The sequence below is a fragment of the Lycorma delicatula genome, chromosome 13 (genome assembly GCF_047948215.1).
Source record: "Lycorma delicatula isolate Av1 chromosome 13, ASM4794821v1, whole genome shotgun sequence".
Lineage (NCBI taxonomy): Eukaryota > Metazoa > Arthropoda > Insecta > Hemiptera > Fulgoridae > Lycorma > Lycorma delicatula.
Window position 1 is genome coordinate 7093091 of NC_134467.1, and position 14970 is coordinate 7108060.

General features: G+C 34.5%; 1 protein-coding gene across 3 annotated transcripts in view; it reads right to left on the minus strand.

The window, feature by feature from the left end:
* RhoGAP19D (Rho GTPase activating protein at 19D) overlaps nucleotides 1-14970 on the minus strand; it is a 448570-nt gene that overhangs the window by 411157 nt on the left and 22443 nt on the right. For all 3 annotated transcript variants that reach the window (XR_012758648.1, XM_075381037.1, XM_075381038.1), the window contains exon 2: nucleotides 14761-14826. Coding sequence is in view for 2 of the 3 variants with exons in the window: in XM_075381037.1 (XP_075237152.1) it covers nucleotides 14761-14823 (63 nt within the window). In the remaining variant the exon portion in view is untranslated. The remainder of the gene's footprint in view (nucleotides 1-14760; nucleotides 14827-14970) is intronic.

Sequence of the window (14970 nt, forward strand, 5' to 3'; positions counted from 1 at the left end):
TATATATATATACATATATATTACAAAAGTAATAAAAAAAAACTTAACTCATTTCCAATTACCATTTAACCCCCGAAATAGATTACCACAGGAAATTAATCTTTAATCTGTTCTTTTAAAAACTTTTTTACATTCAACCGTTCCCCCCGACCGCAACAGCCCCTCCCCACCTGTTCCACAATTACCTTGATTTATTTGAAAACTTTGTTTAGAAAAAATAATAATAAAATAACAAAAAACTATTTCACAGTTTACATTTAACTTTATTTTCTCGTAAAACATTTTTTTACCGATTTAGTTTACAATCTTCAACAGATTTTTTCGTAAAAGAGATTGAGGGCTATCTATAAATACAATGCACGAACGCGATTAAAAAGTGTCCGTTTGATTTGGAATTACAAAAAAATTATAACGCGTCGGAAAATTAAACGATGATAATTTATTTTTAGTTTTATTATTTTAAAAAAGGAGAAAAATATATAGTAAATAATGAACGGCACAAAAAACCTTTCTTCTTAAAACCAAACGTCAAAAAAATATTTTTAAAATAATCTCTAATAAATTCTTTTTACTTACAATTGTCCGGAAAACAACCGGTAAAAAGAAGGGCTTTTTGTTAAAACTGGAATTTATTTAAGATTATATACATATATATATATATATATATATATATATATATATACACACACACACACAGAATGTCCCGGGAAATATTAGCCGAACTTCAGGAACTGTTTCAGGACACCTAATTTAGCAGCAAAAAGTCGATATCGACCTACTTTAATTCGTTTTCCTTCAGGACGCCATTTTTTGTGAAAATAATTATTTCTCGGGAACGAGTAAACCTACTTAATTAAATTATTATCATTATTTTAATTATTTACTACTATAATTATTTGTTCGATAAAATTTTTACTTAGAAGATCTATTAAGCATTTTATTTTGAACAAAATGACAACACCTCGTTTGTAAAAATCCAACAATACGCTTGCGCATCACACATTTAATCAAACAAATATTTACAGAGATATTACAGATTAAAAAATTAAGATGGGCGACATTTTGAAATTTTTGAAGGTGATTTTTTATTTTGCAGAATAAGACGCTAGGCTTAGATTTGCCAAATTTACTTAAAAGTAGGTTTACCCGTTCCTGAGAAATAATCTAACTTTACTCAGATTCTACTTTATAACTCTTTATTATTCTAAATTATTACTTTACATTCTACCGCGACTTAATCCAATTTACAGATAATAAAAAATTAAACTGCTAAAATAAAAATCTGTAAAAATAAAAATAACACTGCAGACAAGTGAAGGGAAAAACGTTCGGAAAATGCGATTTCTCTTACGTAACAGGATAATAAGCGACGCTTAATAGCCTGTGGTATGTGAAACCTTATATACTATTACAAGTTTTTTCTATAACCTCAAATCGATAATACGACACGATCGTTATTAATTAGTACTGTTAATAAAATATGTATCGTTTAATGATACGCAATAACATTTCCTATCGTTTCAATTTCATAAATTCCACGTAATATTAAAATCAAAAAAAATTATAATGAAATCGTAAACCGTACGGTAAGACTCTTTCAGATAACAAAATGATTTAACCCACCGGGTTAGCCTGGTGGTGAACGCCTCCTCCCAAATCGGCCGATTTGGAAGTCGAGAGTTCCAGCGTTCAAGTCCTAGTAAAGACAGTTACTTTTATACGGATTTGAATCGTGGATTGGATCGATTATACGGATTAGATCGTGGATACCGGTGTTCTTTGGCGGTCGGGTTTCAATTAAGCATACATTTCAGGAACGGTCGAACTGAGGCTGTACAAGACTACACTTCATTTACACTCATACGTATCCTTATTTATCCTGTGAAGTAACACCTAAACGGTAATTCCTGGAGGCTAATCAGGAAAAAGAAAGAAACCGAGGAAGATAACAAAATGATACCGATATCAAAAAATCGGATGTGGACAACACATGACTTCCTTGTATGCCTATTAAATTGCATTTACACATAACATTTTATTTTATTAATATATTTTTTTATTGTTAATATTGAATTATTTATCGTAAAAGTTTCTTTTTACAGTCAGAGGTTAATAATGATTAATAAATCAATATATTTAAATTAAAAAAATGGAGATGAAGTCTAATTCGAACCCATGTTCCATCCCTTATAACATCCAAATATTTCATTAATTAAAATTTAATTTGGCTATAACTCTGGAACCGATGAAAATAAGTATCGCTTATGATATATCGTCGAAAAGCTCTCGATGAGAGCTAATTACTGCGTTTAAGGAAAAGTCCAAAATCTAAATTCTTTGGATTTTGTCCAACCGATCGCATTAAAAAGGAGAGGTGCACAACTAGATATTACAGCAGTCGTAAATTCAAAATTTCAACATCCTACGGCTAATCGCTTTTGAGTAATGCGAGATACGTACGTACAGACGTCACGCCGTAATCAGTCAAAATGGATTCAGAGATGGTCAAAATCGATATTTCCGTTGAAATCTGAAAAACCGAAATTTTTTGCTATCACAATACTGCCTTTACTTCGTACAAGGAAGTAAAAATGTTAAAAAACCGATCAAATTATTTCTCAACGCATGACGATATACAATTATGACTATTTATTTGTAATTATTATGATTATTCCGTTTTTATGAACCGCTTCGAAATGACTATAACAGAACAAGAAAAAAACATTAACCTCTAAATTGGGTTAAATAATTGCTGACCCCTTTTTTTTTTTTGTTTACTTTTTATTGTTTCAACACAACAGTGCAGTATATATACATTAAGTGACAATTTCTCATACTACAGAATGTAGAAATCCACATTTCGTTGTTTTATATCGTTTAAATTAATTTTACACAGAGTTTTATTTAACCGTTGTTACATTGTTTACATATATGTTTATGTCATAATCAGCAAAAAAAAAAGTTTCTAATTAAACAAAAAACAGTGCAATGTGTAAAATCTATTTTACGCGTTAGCTATCAATTTATTTACAAAAATGACATTTGTACGAATATGTTTATATTTACCGGAATGTGGAGAATTATTAATTAGTAAGTCAACTTTTTATTTACACCCCGCGCGCGCATGCACACACACACACATACACAAAAACAGTAGCGGCAAAAATTAATCCGGACAGAGTTATTTAATTTAAAAACATTCGCGGCTCGCGTATAGGCACCGTGGAACTACAGCAGCCCCTATTTCCACCTCATCTTATCGATGACATTTAATATGAGTTCTTTTCTCTATAATTCTTTCCTTATACTTGGACAATATGTAATCCTTAAGCTTAATGTTTTTTCCATCCCTCAGTTCACGAAAGATACAAAACTCTTCGTATAGAACTGTGCGCACCACAGTTCCGGGGAGTTTGGCTGTTGTGTGCAAGCGCACATGGGAAGCTGCACGCGAGGCTGCGAGGGAGAGAGAGAGCATTGTCGGTTCCGCAATGCCGATCCTGGCGTGTTGGTGGAAGGTAGTTTTGTTTTTACTCCGCGCGTGTACGGAACGTTCCTTGTTCGTTCCCATTTCTAGTTTACTCGGTGGAAGGAATACGAAAGGGGTTTAGTTGTTTTTCCAGTGGCAATCAGAAGATGGCGGAAAGCAAGGGCTCTTCAAAAACACCCAGGAAGGGCGAAAGAGAAGGTAATTAGTAAAAGCTTATTACGTATTTATTTCTGTGTACACAGAAATTTAAATTAAGCACCGCTGGACTATAGTGTTTTAAGCTGACATTTTATTATTTATTCGGTTAAACCGAATACGGGTTTTAAGCGCATTCTTGAATGAGATAAAATGCAGAATTAGATTATTATCCTACTTCCAGGTATTCTATTTAATTAATTTTTTTTTTCGGTTCTTTTCAGGAAACTTGAATCATAGCCTTGAAAAACGTTGTTTGGTGCACCACCACAGCTAATTTTAGCTACGAGCCGCCACTGATTAGAAAATAAATCACACCTGTACGATTTGTGAACCTCCTTTATTCTTAATCACGTCAAGTACACGATTTGGCATCGATTCAACAAGTGTACTACACTTTTTTTTGATGATATCTTCATTATGAAACCGTAAAGATATTATCGCTTTAATAACATGAATTTTTGCGGTATAATTCATTCTTGAGTCATTTTTTAACTGTTCTCCGAACATTTTCAACTGGACTTAAGTTTGGGGAGGTGCCTGGCCACGAGATCACTTTAATGTTACGTTCTTCGATCGATTTTTCCATTTTTTTTTTTTTCACTGGCGCCAAATCTTGTTAGAAAACTCCGTCGCTTTGCGGGAATTTGTTTTGAAGCTGTGTCACAACCCTTTTTTCAGTACTTTAATATAGCCATCGCTTTTCGGCATACCACGTACCGGAAGTAAAGAACAACCGCCTTCAAATGTGAAACAACCCCAAAACATTTTTTTCTGAGGAAGAAAGCTTTCCTTCATTTTTTTCATAGAGTCGAAGATGACGTACCAGAATCAGGATTTGAAACCAAAATGTTATGAATAAAGGTACTTCTATACCAAAGGGATCAGTGCATGTAACATGTCCTGATTAAATAGAAATCCGCACTGTACAAACTTAAATGATTGATTGAGAAATAAGAGGCAATACAAGTTTTTTTTTTAAAAAAAAAACAACATTAAAACGTTAAATTTTCTTAATACAAAATCGTGGGTTCAATTTCTACTATCCAATCGAAAATATATTTTCTTCATTTCAAAATGTAATTTAAACAATATTCTCATATCAAAATGCATTCAATAAAATGCACATCTAACATAGTATATAAATAAAACCAAGGTCATACTCTTTCGGTAAAAATATACGTATACGAAATATATTCCAATAAAAAATTATCTCGGCTAAGAAAAGATAAGGAATGTAAATGAAGGAGTGTAAATTCTAACGCGTGAATTTGTTGTACCAGACCGATAAGAAATACCAAAATAAACAGAGGCAACAAATATATAAAAAACTTAAATGCAAATGTATACGGAACATCTTGCAATATACAGCGTGAAGCTCGAGATCTGTTCGTTTACTTTTTAATTCTTTTTCATATCGAACACAAGGAAATCGATGAATAGAAACAGTCCCTCGACATTATTTTTTTTTTTCAATAAAACGTATTGTTAGAACATTGGATAGAAATAAAAAATAAAAAAACATCAGTTTTACACACACGCGCGCGCGCGCGCGCACGCACACACACACCCCGAGAGAGAGAGACGGCAAAAATGCTTGTTATTTTTCCCATCAAAGATTACTCTCAAGCGATGGGGTACAGTGTAGATTTTGATATGCTAATATTTATAAAAATATCTACAAATACATAATTTTCAGTTTATTAACAATCAACAACTATTAGCTATTCATCAGTTTTATTTAATCTTACTATATAGATTATAATTATTTATTAGTGCTACCTGAAATATCTACAATATTATGACATCCAAAATAAATCAAAATTAACACTATACACTAAAAATATATAAACATATTCAATATTAAATAAATAATATATATATATATATATATATATATATATATATATATATATATATATATATATATACATGGTAGAAAAATTTTAATAATTCTGTTTTTCAATTTTTAATTAAGTTAATGACATCTGTGGTCGCCATTTTGGTTTAAATAAGCGAAAGTTATATTTTCTTTATACCAATTTGCTGGTATCACAAAAACCTTTAAAAGAAGTATTACATGACTGTATGCTCCATTTAACATTTTTTAGCAACCCCCGCCACCCCCACCCTACCCTAAAGGCCGAATACTGTAAAAAGTGGAGTTTCAAGAGTCAACCTCTCTTATCGGAAAAGATTTCCAAAGAGAGAATTGGAATACCCCAAATAACAAAAAAATTAAAGCGTAGCATACAACCGCAGTTCTAGCTGTCTGAAACAAACACATTGTAGACCGCCATTTTGGATCGGACGATTAGAGTTTAGCTTTAATGGTATAATTTTTCTTGTCTCATCGAACACTTTAAAACGATATATGAAATGACTACGGACCCGTTTGAAATTTCTGAGTTTCTCCCACCTCCTGCCGGCAAAAAATCAAAAAGAGTGAAACATAAGTTCATTGAAGTACCCTTCCCGATACAAGAATGAATGTCGCCAACTGCATCCGGTTATCTCAATTATAAAAAACCTTAGAGGGTAGTGAAAGTTATTTTTCAGCCACCCAGTATATATAATGTTTATAAAAACCGTTTCAAGAGTTCAGGGGATGGTTTTCCCCATCAAAATACGGAAAAACCTTTAATATCAACATACGTCTGGAAATACTTAGTTTACCAGCAACTACCTGAAATTTTGTATTTTTAAATAAAAATTTATTTCACACGAATAGTTAATCGTATCGAGCTAAAATTTTGCGTAATGGTAGGTGGTTTTTAATCTAGAGTGACTCACTTAAGTCACTTAGAGTGATTCACTAAAGTTTTGCCAAACTTAACTACAGAGTCATTCACGGGAACCGGATGTTTTTGAAGCAGGTTGTACTCGGGCGTTCGTGGTGGGAGGGGCACGTGGCTGGTGTCTGACGTTTCCTTTGTTCGTAGCATTTACATTTTAGTCGTCGAGATGGAGCCGTGGACGCTAGACCAACGCCTGTACGCGTATGACAGTTTTGTGCGAAATGACGAATCCGTAACTGCTGTTCAGCGAGATTTCCGCCGTCAGTTTAATATCCATCGTAATGCAAGCGTCCCTTCTCGTAACACAATGTCGCGACGGGTAAACGACCTTCAAACAAGCGGGTCAATATTGAAGAAAAACCACCGGGTCCCCGACGAACCGGTAGCACTCCGGAGAACATAGAACGAGTAAGGGAAGCCGTTGTCGGAAGCCCACGCCGCTCTATTCAGAGGCATTCAGCAGCGCTTCAAACGAGCACAAGTACGGTAAGACGAATTCTGCATACAGACCTGCATTTCCATCCTTACAAGATAGCCGTCGTGCAGCAGTTAAACGAGCGACGAATTCTGCATACAGACCTGCATTTCCATCCTTACAAGATAGCCGTCGTGCAGCAGTTAAACGAGCAAGATTTCACGCGGCGATTACAATTTTGTCAACAAACGCTTACCGTTTTCGAAGAAAACGAAAATTTGTTAATGTTAATTAGTGACGAAACCCATTTTCATCCGAATGGCTTCGTCAACAAACAGAATTGCGGGTATTGGGCAGAAAGAAACCCGCATCGGCTTCACGAGAGACCACTTCATAGCCCAAAGGCGACCGTCTGGTTATGCAATAGTCGGTGTTATCGGACCGTATTTTTTTGAAGAAAATGACGCTGCCGTAACTGTAACAGCTGACCGTTACGTTGCGATATTGAATACGTTTTTCATCCCTGAATTACGAAACCGGGGAATCGATTTTCAAAATGTGTTATTCCAGCAGGATGGAGGTACAGCGCGCACAGCGAGGGCAACGATAGCTGTTCTCCGTAACTTGTTTCCGGGACGGATCGTTTCCAGATTCGGCGACATTCCTTGCGCCCCCTCGGTCCCCCGACTCGAGTAGTTGTGATTTTTTACTGCGGGGGTTTCTGAAATCGCGTGTGTACGGCAATAAACCGCGTACATTGGAGGACCTAAAGATCGCGATTCGTCATCGCGTCACCCAGATCGATGTAGACATGCTGCAAAGAATTGAGGCCGGTTACCGTGAAAGGCTACAACAATATATTGCCCAAAATGGACATCGCTTGCCGGACGTAATTTTTCGTTCACTAGTAAGTAACAAATGCTTTGATTTAACAAGCGTTTCAATACCGATAAAACTTTTTTAAAGTAAATATTCAATTTTTTATGATTATTTTAAAAACATCCGGTTCCCGTGAATGACCCTGTATTAATGAACAAATCTGAATAAATAACCTTTCATTTTCTTTGTCATAAAAATCAATAAACCAGCGGTTGAAACAATATTAACAATTAAAAGGGTTACGTGACCCCCATTTTAAAATGGATTGAGAGATGAGATTCCTCATCTTTACGCAAGTAAAACTCTAGGTACCCTAGCGGTATAAGAAATTTCACTTCAATACAATAAACCATTCTTGAGAAAAAAAATTTTATATTAAAAATTAAAAACTGTGGACAGCTGGTAAACTAAACATTTCCAGATATATGTTGACATATATTTTTTCCTTATTTTGATATGAGGGACCATCCCCTTAATTATTGAAACGGGTTTTATAAACACTCTGTATTTATATATATGTACTGAGAGAGCGATGTAAGGAGGGGTTAATAAAGTATAGAATTTTAAAATCGTTAAACATAGAAAAATAAAATTTATCAAATAATTACTATTTAGAATCGCTTTTAAACGATCAATTTTTTCGGTACAATACAACCACACCAGGAAACCCCCAAAAACTTAGTCGGCCGTAAGGGAAAAGAGCTCAAAATTTTTAAATGGAAGGAATAGGGATTCGACACGTAACGACATTGAATAATTAAAATTTTTGGGATAAAATACTCTGGACTATTAACCAAAACCGGGACCGTTTAGTGTTTTCCAAAACTCTAGTTTCTTAAGTCGTCTATATTAAATAACTGCTCAAGGCAAAAAACACTATGTACGGTATACATCATGCAACTGTGTTTATTATCCTTACGCTTATGAGAATAATAGTGATAAATAACGATTTAAAAAAATGTTCTATTAAGAATAATAAGTACAGTATTTGCGACTTGAACTAAATGAAGTTCAAAATAATAACTTTAATAAAAAATCAATACGAAATATTTTTCAGAATTTCAACCGGGTGGGTCGTCAATCGGCTTTGTAGTAGGTTCTGAACAAAACAGTAACTACTACTGATCGAAAGTCCTTCAACAAAATGAAAATTTATTATCCTCCCAAAAAAAATCCCACCTTCTTTTATCTTTTTTCCTTCTTCCTCGGAAAAATGATACGGGATTGAGTCGGATGTTGATCGCTTCTTCGTTGAAGCTTATACGGTCGGTATTCCTGTGTGCTTGTGGAACTACCTAAGGACTCGTGTTTCCTATCTGAGGGCCGCACAAAAATCTAAATTAGTACTAAAAAATACGAGATGATAATCAGAAAAAATAATCACAACATTTTTACACCGTATTTAATATTTTTAATAGACTATCTCTACAAAAATTTCACATACAGAGGTACATCTAACTTCAGTACGTAACAAACGTGAAAAAACCACATTGTAAAGAATAATAATAAAAAAAAAACAGCAGCTATGACTCAACAACATCCATTGTTAAGTAGATACAATATATATATAAAATTGACAGGAAAAGCGGCGAAACTCGCTGCTGTAACGCTTTCCCTGACCTAATTTATTATAATTTTCCGCTTTAAAACCCGAGTAAAAATAATGCAATTCGCTACTAACGTAAAAAGTTTTCCTTTCGTTCATTATTACTGGCTTCGATACGTATTACAAAACAGACGACAATAATATGAAATACGACACCGTAATACAATAAATACAAAATATAAACGTTTACACACACGACAAACGACCAAGGACGTATTATATAAATACAACCGGCAGAAAGCGACAACGTTAAAATAAATTTGCACACTCGCGCAAAGTTTAATAAAAGATAACAAAGCTTAATAAAAAACAAAGAGCTCTAGTTTTGAAATAATACAAAAATTTTATATAACTTCTACCGATAAACGTAAACATTTTCTTTCGGATATATTGTATTTTGTCATAATATAATTATTTCACGACGCCTGAAACATTTCTCTGACTACCGGCATGTACCGACTGAAACTGTGAAGTTGAATAAACACAGCCGTGGAAGTACCGATCCCAAAATAAATACGACTAACGATCGCCAAAAAATTATCAATTCGATTAGTAAATCCTAACCCGTTTGGAAAAGCGTAGAAGATGAACGCCAAAAATCATAACACAGGGATCTCGACTAAGGTAAAGAACCCGACAGAAGCAATGACCCAAACGCCAACAAACGAATCCCTAGTACTCAAAAATCAGATGAATTGTATTTTTAATAGCTCTGTACTAAAAATACTAATATCACTGCGCATCCAAACGGGGAAAACAAAATAAACAGAAATTAGAAATGCGCAGACAAAACCAAAGTTAAGAAAGCAGTTACATATAAGGAGAAAAGGAAGACCAAGATTAGAATGAATATGTAATGCTTTGCCGATAATGGGCTGGAGGATTGATAAAATGATTGGCTGTGAACAGAGGACGAGATAAGATTCATTGAAGGCCGACTATTATCTCAATTTCCAATCGACCAATCCATCGACATACCAAAGCGATACATTTATTGACAACTATTAAAAACGTTTCAAATTATTTTATTACTATAATAATAAAATTATAAGTAATCTACAAGATATTCCAAAAATGTCCGGGTATTTTGGGCAATATACAGGTTTATCGTAAAAGAAAGGTGCGGTTTCAGTAATTCATAGGAAGATTGTAGGGAAATTTCTAGATGTTATATTGGTATCCCTGAAAGCCTCCGACCCAAAAGTTAGTTTATCGGCGGTTGTAACCGCAACGTCAGTTCTTGTATTGTTGTCGCGGTGAGTTTAGCCAGTTACTATGTTCTCGGATAAAGACAAAAGCAAAGTGTGTTTTATTGATGGCCGAATTAAAATCCGTAATTTTAGTTCAACGTACGTTTCGAGGTGAATTCGGAAGAGATCCGCCTCACAAAAACAGCATAACGCGTCGGTTCAAACGATTCGAAGAAACCGGATCGGTTAAGAAACAGAAATCAACCGGCAGACCGAGTGTACCGGACGAAACGGTTGAACTAATTAGACGATCGACAACTAGAAGTCCTGGGAATTTCATCCCCCGTCGAAGCGTCGAATTAGGTATTCCGAAATCGACACTTCACAAAGTTTTACGTAAAAAGCTGAAATTACACGCTTATAAAATCCAGATGCTGCAGGAATTGAAACCCGATGACGGTGTAAAACGTTACGATTTCGCCGTTGAAATGTCGGACAGAATAAGTGAAAACGAATCGTTTTTAGACGATATAATTTTTACAGACGAAGCTACATTCCATGCGAACGGATGCGTTAACAGACACAATTCACGAATACGGGGGCTGTGAAAACCCACACGCAATTATTGAGAAACAACGCGATTCGCCTAAAGTTAATGTTTGGTGCGGTGCGATGAAAAATCGTGTAATAGGGCCTTTCTTCTTTGCTGAAAAAACGATTAATGGAGTTGTGTATCTTGACATCTTAACCGATTATCGCTTTCCTCAGCCGAATGAACTCGAAAACATTCATCGACTTCATTTCTAACAAGATGGTGCTCCCCCGCACTTCAATGCGTTGGTCACGGACGCTTTGAACGAAAAATTTGGAGATCGACGGATAGGCCGGCAAGGACCCGTACTTTGGCCTCCAAGGAGTCCAGACTGACACCTTGCGATTTTTTCTTGCGGGGGTACATCAAAAGCGTTGTTTATACGCAAAAAATTCGCGACCTAAACCGCCTAAAAAAAACAGGATTAATGAAGCGATTACAGCCGTTAACGAAGAAATGTTAACTAATGTTTGGAGAGAAGTCGAGTATCGGTTGGACATTTGTCGAGCGACTAAGGGCGCACATATTGAAATTTATTAATTATGTAAAAAAATGTTTGAGACGACAAACTGAAAAAATAATAAATATAAACTGTAAGTAATTCTGTTTTAATTTAAACCATGTTCAAAACCGCACCATTCTTTTATGATAACCCTGTACTTGAATCACGGCCAGTAGGTTACTGTATCTATTATGCATTTACATTTGTAAATTTCTAGTGCAGAAAGGCAAAAACTAATCATCGACACTATTTAAAATAAAAAAAAATAAAAAACAACACTCAAAATAGTAATTTTTATACATATATGAACCGTATTATCATCTTATAGTACAAAGAAAAGATTTTTGAAAGTATATGTTTGGAGTGTCGCTTTATACGGAAGTGAAACTTGGACGATCGGAGTACCTGAGAAGAAAATATTAGAAGCTTTTGAAATGTGGTGCTATAGGACAATGTTAAAAATAAGACGGGTGGATAAAGCGACAAATGAAGAGGTATTGCGGCAAATAGATGAAGAAAGAAGCGTTTGGAAAAATATAGTTAAAAGAAGAGACAGACTTACAGGCCACACACTAAGGCATCCTGGAATAGTCGCTTTAATATTGGAGGGACAGGTAGAAGGAAAAAATTGTGTAGGCAGGAATATGTAGAACAAATTGTTAGGGATGTAGGATGTAGGGGGTATACCGAAATGAAACGACTAGCACTAGATAGGGAATCTTGGAGAGCTGCATAAAACCGGTCAAATGACTGAAGACAAAAAAAAATAGTACAGGCTGAGCAGCATGAAACCATACCAATAATTAAACTACTACCAAATACTGTTTGTGAAAGACACTCGCACAACTAATTGATGTATATATTACTACTGATCGTACCTGCCGTTTGTCTGGTGGTTATACGTCAGTATAGTATATGTTTTGTTGGAGTACAGTATTGCGAGTGCAGTTGTGTTAGTGTAAAATGCCTTATTCAATTCCGAAGAGGACAGCTAAAGTCGAGGTCTATATTCATTCTGTATTGTTTGAAGAATCACTTGTATCCCGGCGAAGAGTACCGTACACAATTTAATTAAAAAATGGAGTAAAACAGGTACGGTTTCAAATACAAATGAAATAAGCAACCTTCTGTTAGGCCTCCTCAGGCCATTGCCGATACTGAAAGGAGAATTACTGCCCGTCCAAAAAAATCACTACGCAAGTTATCCCGACAATCCGGTGTTAAATACACATCTTGAAAAAACCTTCACGAAGTAAACTTGAAACCGTACCGCGTTACATCTAAGCGACGACTGAAGGAGATTGACAAACGGAAAAGACTTGATTATTTCTCGAAAACATTTTTGGTAAACGGATATTCCCGACGTATTTCACGTCAGATGCGGTACGGTTTCATTAATCTGGCCCTGTTAATTCGCAGAACACCAGGTATTGGATGACGAGGACTACTCACGAGATATTCGGGCGTCCACTTCACGATGAGAAAATTGGTTTTTGGTGTGCCGTTTCCAATAATCGTAGAGGACCAATATTTTTTGACCGGACTGTCGATACTCAGGTTTACCTCACAATTTTCGAACAATTCTACGTGCGATTAACCGATAATGAAAAAGAATACAGCGTCTTCCAACAAGACGGAACAACGTGTCGCGCATCAAACTTTCACTGAATCGCATTCATGGAGCTTTCACAAATGAATGAGCTGTCAGCGGAGGACGTTCCCCAGAGTTGTCTACTTGTGATTTTTCCTTTGGGGCCGCTTAAAGGATGGTTTACGCATCTGATCCCCGCAATATTGATGAACCGAAGGTGAAAATTCAACGAGACATCAACACACCTGACAACAACGTTTTGCGTCGTAAGACTCTCAATACGGGGTCAGTCGAGTGCATTGATGCCCAGAGTGGTCAATTCGAACATCTTAAAGATAACGTAAATAAATGTAACATTTACATTACATTTTATGTATTTTTTATTTAAGTTATCCGTATCATTCGTAAAATGTAATTCCAAAATGTCCTACCGATTCTGCAGAGGTTACACATTTTGGGTTCGGTTTAATGTTGCTCACCCGGTATAACTTCCATACTTTGTCACCTTCGTGGGCACAGCAGTGACAAAATGAAGCAAATTATAAATTACCGAATTTATAAACATCGTCTTTATTCATTTTAACAGCTTTTCTTAAAAAAAAGAGATCAGCAATGTAACACATTTATATTCTTGCAAAACATGTAATTAATATTTAATTTTATTTGTTACACTAATATAGCAGCGTCTGTTTATTACTTATATGATTTTCTTTATAACTGCAGAACAGTGAAAAAAAATCTACTGTTAAAATTGTGTAAATATAAACAGTTGCAAAGATGTTAAAAAAAAATTAATTTAAAAAATATAAGAACGTGAACAAAGAAACGAGCAAAAGTTTATTTAAAAATTTAATAATTTTTTCTACATTTTTTGAGTTCTTTTTCTTTTCTTACAAAGAGCTACTAAATATATCATTATATTATTAGTTTCATTAATTCAACTTCCTTTTGTGTCTCTCATACCAAATTATGCGTTCTATCCAGTTCGTAGTATCTTACGTAATTTCACACTCTTCCTCTACAATTGCTTCAACAAATATATCTATATATTATGACCGTGCATGAAAATACATTTTTTAACGTAAAATTATACAACCGGCACTTAGCATAATATTTTTATTAATTCTATTACATTTTTATCCATCTCAGAACTATTTTTACATATTTCTTCTAAAATCGATATAATTTAGCGATTTTTATATAAACATTATGCATCTATTTAAAAAACAAGTGTTACTATGTTCTAATACCTAAAAGTGTTGTATTATAAATGATTTTAACAAATATATAATATATTTACGCATTATATAATATTAACAAATATTTGAACAGAATGTTTATAAGAAATATATCTTATGAAATTAAATTATAAAAAATAAAGCTCAAACCGACTAAATTATACGTTCATCTTTAAACAGAAGTAAGCTTTAATAAATTAAAAAAATCACCATCATACGTGTAACAAATTAAAAGATGATTTACCAACGTAAAAAAATTCTGACCTTAGGACTTTGATGTCTTCCCAAAGGGGATGTAACTCTTCGACTGCTACCCTCATCGGCCATCTCCTATAAAAATATAAACAACAGTAAGTGATCGTTATGCAAATTACTCAGAAAAATCAATTTCATAACACAAAATCGTGCGTGCGTGTCACGAACACATACACACACAAACATACACGCAAGAATACTTACCGATTTAAAATATTT